The sequence below is a fragment of the Engraulis encrasicolus genome, chromosome 9 (assembly GCF_034702125.1).
Source record: "Engraulis encrasicolus isolate BLACKSEA-1 chromosome 9, IST_EnEncr_1.0, whole genome shotgun sequence".
NCBI classification, from domain to species: Eukaryota; Metazoa; Chordata; class Actinopteri; order Clupeiformes; family Engraulidae; genus Engraulis; species Engraulis encrasicolus.
In genome coordinates, this window is record NC_085865.1 from 55,234,350 (window position 1) to 55,242,149 (window position 7,800).

Here is a 7,800-nt window from a genome sequence, read left to right on the forward strand (position 1 = left end):
AGTTGGTGCCGCACCCGTTGCTGACTGGGGCTGTGTCCGTAGACGAGACAGGTCTGGATGAACTCATCGCAGGTCAGAGAAGAACATAACATACTTTATTATTCCTTTACAGCAAAGAACTCATCTAGCAATTCTTAAAAAATCATAAAAATCCTCGAATTATATTACTTTCAATGATCCATATTTTGTTCCTGCCAAGATATGATTCAGTGCATTCCATACCGAGTTGTAGCACAAGTGAACATTACACAGAAAAATACACACACTAAATTATTGAGAAGTACACACAAGAAGCCCATGTAGTCTGCTATTAAAATGTTGAGTTTATTTACCTGTCGCATGTTACAGACAGTTAACACTATAACCAATACGATAATAAATGACATAAAATACACGTCATGTTATTAGCACCTCTAGAAACTATTGTCTTGGTATTGTTTTAGTATTCTCTTCCGTACAGTAACCGATACAGCTACGGCCTAGGCTACATGTGTAGTGTTTGTACAGTGGAGTAAGCTAGCTAGCTAGTTAGCCACACGGGGTATATTGCGGAGTACAGGGGTAGATTAGAGAAGAGATACACACAGGATTGGATTGCTACAGTTTACAGGATGAGTACAGTGAGTACATGATGCTTACATGCTGTTTACACCTACCCAGGTATTTTCAAAAACAAAGTCCTCTTCCTTCGTTTGTGCCTTTAGTTTACACACAAATGGTTTTTCCTCTGAATTTTTTTTTCTTAAAACGAAAAATGAAAGTGGAGATTCATGGAAAGTCTGGTTTGACATTTGTAGAGAAAAACGACTTGAATGGCTTTCTCCTTGCCACACATAAGGCATGCATTTAAGCATTTATGCATTTATGACAGCGCTCGACAGCATATTTCTGCGGATTTGCCGTTAGTGTGAACGCCGATTTTTTGGAAAAATGGGATGTTTTGGGAAGAAAAATGTTTGTTTATCAAAATACCTGTGATAATGTGTAAACAGTGCCACAATGCCTCTGATTTAGAGCTAAAACAAACAATGATTACATCAATGATTCTGATTTCAAATCAGTTGCCATAGATACTATGCAATAAAGCAGGCTTCCTCCCCCCAAAAAAGAAAGTCACAATGACTACACACCAAAAGGGCTAATGTGCAAATCCATCTATCCACATGTTGGATATTCAGTTTAGTCTTCAACACCATTAGTTAACAGGAGAAGCCTATCAGAGTTCCTTTAGTTAAAATAAAATATTGCAACATACGCACATGAAAAAACCTTCTGTACATTATTGTCTTTCAAAGACATCATGGGAACATTCCGTCATCCAAATTTCCGTCCTTCCTTGTGATTGTGGCCTCCTGGATGACGGGACTTTGGAAAATAGAATGTACCTCATGATTTCATCTTTAAGAGGATGTTCCTCTGGATCCAAAGGCCACTTAGCCATAGCCTACCCCACTAGCAGCAGAACTTGGACTATATACAGATGAAGACGCTCCTGAAATTAGACATCTCCCTTGATTTCTCAGTGACCATTATTATCAAGCTTCTGTTATTCTGTAAACAAATACACTAGGGGGGCATGTGCCAACCTATTTATACACTAATCAAAGAGCTTGTTGTCATTTTTGCTTTTGGTATAGTAATGACTATTGGTTAACAGGGGACTAATAATTTTGTCCTTGACATTTTTGCCCTTTTTTGTTTAAACTCTGTGTAACAAAGAATCCAAATTCAATTTCTTAGACATTATCTCCGTAGTGCATGTGTTTCCAGGATAAGCTTGTTAACAACAGTCATTCAGACTGAGAAATTAAGAGAGACATCTAACTTCAGAAGGGGGAGCTAATCATTTCATCTTCATCGGTACGTCAACACTCACTTGGTGAGAAAACAACATAACAGTGCGCTAATATAAAATATCACCTCTTCCCTCTTCTTAACACCATCCAGCACAATTAAATCAATATTAGACAGAACAAAAAACTATAGTGTTGATGCCTACCGTACAAACAATCACAGACCTTCAGTGTTGTAGCTACAACATCAGCATAGTCTTTTAGAACCATAATGTGAAGCATAATAGGCAAAACTTTACTTTACATTACCTTTTGTAGCATATCTACATGTCAACATGTAATATGATGTACAGTACGGTACTTACACTGTATAGTATATCTAAGCCCATCCTAACCACAGGGCAAGTACATAATGTTACATGATGATACATAGTTTCTTCCACTGTATCAAATTTGTGTAACTGGGTCTGTAAAATAAAGTGTAACCTTGTATACTATTCTAGCTTGAAGTAGGGTTTTGGTCATGTGCTCTGAGTCGTGATGAAAATGAAATACTGAACTGATGGTGCTCAGTCAGAGGTCAGGAACTCATTACTCAAGAGGTCATTACTGAGGAATTGTGTGTGTGTGTGTGTGTGTGTGTGTGTGTGTGTGTGTGTGTGTGTGTGTGTGTGTGTGTGTGTGTGTGTGTGTGTGTGTGTGTGTGTGTGTGTGTGTGTGTGTGTGTGTGTGTGTGTGTGTGTGATGCAGAACTCCAAACATCTACAGTATAAAGTGCTTCGGAAAAATGAAAAGCTTTCTGTCGAGTCAGACCAAGCAGCTCTTTGCCGAGTTAGTCGGACCGAACCCATGGCCTCAATTCTGATGAAAGGAAAACTACTACAAGTAGGGACTGTAAACTGTATTACAGGTATATACCATACTATACCTCCCACTACTACTGTGCAAACACACCAGAAAAGACAAAGGCTACAAAGACTATGACCGAGAGTATTGCCGAAGCAGAATGCAAGCATTACGTCATTCCAATTGGCTACGGCAGCTGCCCTGAGCGGCTTCATGGCTCACCATTGGATATAGTTATAGTTAGTTAGCATTAAGATTCGCTGAGGTTCAGTTCACCAACATACTGTTGCTCAAATCACCTCGTCGCCCAAATCACTTTAGTCTCTTCTGTTGCCAGCTCCTCCATACAAAGTCAACTACTTCTGTCGCCATAGTCGCTCTATTTGCTTTTTGTGTGTTTGTGCCATTACAGGTATATACCGTACTACAGCTCCCACCACATCTCCTCTGACTAGTCTATTGCAATTCTCTTGGGAACTTCAAACATCCATTGTCTCTCTTAACAAATATGGGGATACCACTGACATAACAAGCAGTATAAAATAAGGTGCTATAAGAAATACACAGATAGACAAAAACAAAAGACACGTTTTACACAAATTGTGGAAAGGCTCCGCTGACTACCAGTAAGCCTCATAGGCCCAACTCCTGCCACCATGCATTTATTGCAACTCTTGTCTCCAACACATCAAAAACATCTACCTCGTTTCTCCTTTATGATCATTATTGTGATCGTCTCACCAAAGTGCTAATTAGCTTAGAAAGAAACACACTGCCATCTCTCCAATTAACTCTTCTTCAACTGACACATTCACTGAGGGCAAGGCCTCGTCCAGAACACCTTTAAGGCAACTCGAGGTAATACACTGCGTCTTACTGCAGATGGGTCCATCGATAGCCTATTCACTCTTTGCTGAAAACACTCAACTACTTTTTACATAATAAAAACATGGCTATGACAATGCAAGGATTCTTAGGTAACCAATTAAGACTTGGTCATTACCATTGTGGGTGACAATAAGCTTATAACAGAGACTTTGCACTAAGGGGTTAATGATACTGTACCATCAACGGTAGAGAAGACAGGGGTGATTGTGAATAGGCAGAGGAGGCTGTTGAGACTTTCACACAAGGGCTAAGTCAAACCATCAAAAAGTGCGAGGTGCACCCACATCACAAAAAAAAAAATGTTGCGGCTGCAGGACATAAAACAACGCACAAGGAGAAATAACAAAATATCCACACACCGTGGAAGAAGCTCCCTGCTGTGATTTATTGGGTGAAAAATCAGCACGGAACATTTTGACCTTGTCACCTTGTTTACTAAATAAATCACAGCAAGGGAGCTTCTGCGGTGTGCGGACATTTCTTCTTTCTCCTTGCAAGTCAGCATCTAACTACACAAGTGTCTACAATATGATTACCGTATATTGGCAACAGAGACAAACATGAACCTTCTTACCAATCACAGAAATCATAGAACCATCGTACTGTACCATACCATACCATAGAAAAAATAAAATAAAGTTTTAATGACAAATCCCAACAAGGAAACACTCTTTTTTTGTCCGTCTTCAAAAGAGCACGGACATACAAGCTTGTACTGTACATCTTCATCATGATAAGGTGCCTTAACTTCCCATAAAACAGAGGAAACCGCTTGGGTTTCATAAGCTTATCCACAACTTTCAACATGTTCTTTCTCCACCAGCCAGTGCGGAAAATTCCTCTATGCCTCCTGTTGTAAACATAGGGCAATACGTTTGGACTGGGGGTGGGAGAGGGTAGAGATTCATACTTCTAAAGTGCTGAACCAGGAAACAGGTATTTACTTAAATAATCCTGTCTGGCTGCAGATCTGTGCAAATTAGAAACAAATTGGTCTAAAAAATGCTACAGGAGGACTGTAGCCTCTAAAGCATCCCAGCTCCCTCCTGAAGGGGAGGCTATCTCTCCCTCAATTTCACGCAATCACTTTCATAGAGCTTTTCTGGGAGGTTTGGGAGAAAGTAGTAACAGCATTGCTTTTGTTCTGGGCTGTTATTTGACCTCTGTACAGTTGTTTGCTAGGTCTTCTCCTTACTATCAATTTTGGGTTTAACTGTATGTACTACTGTATGACATCAGCTATATTGTTATTTGAAGTTGAACCATTTGAAAAACATTTTACAGACATCTGCACCAATTATTTCCTCACTATCAGTTTTGGGTTCAACTGTATGTACTGTATGGCAACATCTATGCAGTGCATAGGGACAGAATCAAGTGCACGATGTGCTTGAATTGCACATTCTCTCACAAAAGCCAAGCATTAAAAAATCTTAAGAAGGACTGAAATATGACAAGCTTTTCGGAATAGCAATTACTGTATGCAAAAAGGTGCCTGATAGCTTCTATTTTCCTAACCTTTTCCTGGCTGCATTCAGAAAACATTGACGGAGCCAAACATGAAATATAACAAGAGCCTTTTGACAGGTCGGGCCTGATTGAAAATGTGACTACACATACACTACAACGTTCAGCAGAGTTGAGCCTCTACATTTGACCATGAATGCTCTTGACACTCTACATTTGACCTTGAATGGTCTTGAGCCTCTCCATTTGATCTTTAATGCTTTTGAGCCTCTAGCTTTGACCTTAAATGCTCTCGTCCTCTACATTTGACCTTGAATACTAAGAGCCTTGAACAACAACAGTCTCTATATTGTCAACCTCAAATGCTCTCAACCGCTATACTCTAATCCTTGAGTACTGCTTGAGTACTTCATCCAGACTTGTGCAGGTGCAACCAGTTCTGAGTCTCCACGCCAATACTAGCATCCTTCATGGCTATAGCGCTGGCTCAGGATAGGAGGCCAGCGCCAATTTACAACTAGCTAATAACTAGTTAATGATTAATTCCACCTGATTCTGATCCCTTGCTCAGCTCCTTAGACGCTAAAGCCATCGACAAAGTGCCATTTTCTACAACATTTAAAACGGAGCAGAAACAACAGTTTGCTTAACATAAGCAGAATTCAATAGGGGCAATACTCAGGCCAAACAGGATATTTCCGTGCCAGCCTCTCTGGAGAACAGTAGGCTGCGATTGGCTAATTTAGGGTCATATGACCAGATTAGGCAGATCTTATGCCCTACATCAGACCTTTTACACATTCCACACACTCATGCATTCTCTCTCTCTCTCTCTCTCTCTCTCTCTCTCTCTCTCTCTCTCTCTCTCTCTCTCTCTCTCTCTCTCTCTCTCTCTCTCTCTCTCTCTCATTCTGACACATATACTCTCTTCTCTCAAATCTAAGCACCGCACAGGTATTCTTTCCATCGCCTTTAGCTTGTGGCAATACGTACCAAACATTACAAAAACAAAACTTCAAAAAATCATTTAAATCTCAAAGATCACAAATAAAGACCAGTATAAATATCACTAGGGTTAAAAATAAGGTGCTGTGTGTAAGATTATAAATGGCATATCATATATGTTGTAGTAGTAGTAATAGTAGTAGTAGTAGTGAACTCACAGGATTTGGTTATTGCAATGCGATATAGAGAGTACAGGTTCTGACGAGCCACAATTTGGTTACCACTATGGGACAGGTAGGACAGACACTGCTACATGATTCTGAAATGCTGTAGGGCGTCTTAGTTCCCACACTCGCTGTCTCATTAAACATCTCAAAGGACATTACCGAGATGATTCTCACTTAATAAACACATTTGAATCCCCTAAAATCATCTCAAGCCATGCTAGACCCACATCAGCATAGAACGAACTTCACGACCACAGTGTGCGACCGAAATTCACTGCCGTGGTGTGCTTCTCAACTTTATTCCATTCGGGTCAAGCATGGCTAGGCAGCCCCACATCCCCATGGGTTCAGTTTCTCTCTGTTCATGTGTGACACTAAGGGTTCAGTCCTTCAATGTAGAAGCTCCTGGGATCTCCTCAGACTGAAAACGATGAACATCGATGACAACGCTGATGATGATGACAGGTACTGAGTGACACCCATGGTGGCACGACTTCAGCTCTGTTGCTGACACTCGGTCTCAGAAAGGCGATGTAAAAAAAACCCCACACACTCAGTATTGTGAGAGAGACCAGCATTCATTCCACTAATGGACCAGTAAGGGGCCTGACCGCAAAGTCTCGAACTGTGTTTCTCTTAAAACCTTCCTCATGAGTTTCGAACTGTGTTTCCCCAAAATGTCAGCTATTCTCAACTGGATTTCTCTTGGAGCCTGTGTGCAAATAGTCACCTAGCTAGTCACTAACTCTACGTCTCTTCAAATCCTCAATTTCTTATGGGAAGCAAACAACTAAAGCTACACAAGCCCACAAGCTAAGCTCGTTGGTACTAGAGGACTAGCTGTGCAAATGGCAAGGCATGGGTACAAAGACAAGAGTCAGACATGACTGATGAGGACCTTTACAGGCTCGCGAGTAGCTTAGGTTGTTAGTATATAGTAAAAAATAACCTTTGTAGGAATATGCTGAGTATATGACTGAGTACACCTGTACGATACAGTGTGTTGCAGTGTTCCGGAGAGTTTCCTTGAGCAGTTTTTGAATTCATTTGAAAAATATACTGTTGTGTTGAGCAGTTACCAAACTTTTTGGCAAATACCACCTAACCTGAAGGTTGTATATGGTAAGTAATGTTAAAGGGAAATAAGGTAAACCGGGAGAAGAAACAAAGTGTTTCTGCACATTACCTGTAGTATGAATGCTAGCCTCCTAACCTGTTGAGGATTGCTAGCTAGCTGTAGTGTGAGTGAGACTGTTTGTCTGCTATGGCTGTCAGACAGTTTCTTAGCTTGCTACACCCGGCTAGCCTGGTTAGGCGCAAACGTTTTGCCCGCTACCGCTAGCTAGCTAGTCTTTTACCCAGCTACAGCTGCCTAGCTAGCTAGATGTTTAGCCCGCTATGGCTAGGTGGCTAGTTACTACTGGAGTTTAGCCTTCCTGAAGAGAAGAGGGGAGGTTGAGAAGTGGCCAGGCTTACAGACGACGGCAGCCCCCCCAGGAGGGGGTTGCCATGGAGAGGGTTACCTTGGAGAGGGCTGGTTGTTGTTGTTGCCCCCCCTGTCGGGCTCGCAGAGTGAGGAGCGGTGGTGGCGTTTATGTTGGTGGGCAGAGCCAGCTGCAATTCCACCTGGTTAC

At 41.3% G+C, this 7,800-nt stretch overlaps 1 protein-coding gene across 2 annotated transcripts in view; it reads right to left on the reverse strand.

Annotated features, from left to right (window-relative positions):
• Positions 1-307: 307 nt before the first annotated feature.
• Positions 308-7,800, reverse strand: part of zbtb47b (zinc finger and BTB domain containing 47b) — a 47,921-nt gene continuing 40,428 nt past the window's right edge. For both annotated transcript variants that reach the window (XM_063207464.1, XM_063207465.1), the window contains exon 8: positions 308-7,800. This exon is cut by the window's right edge and continues 285 nt beyond it. In XM_063207464.1, coding sequence (XP_063063534.1) covers positions 7,577-7,800 — 224 coding nt within the window. In that variant the 3' untranslated portion in view covers positions 308-7,576.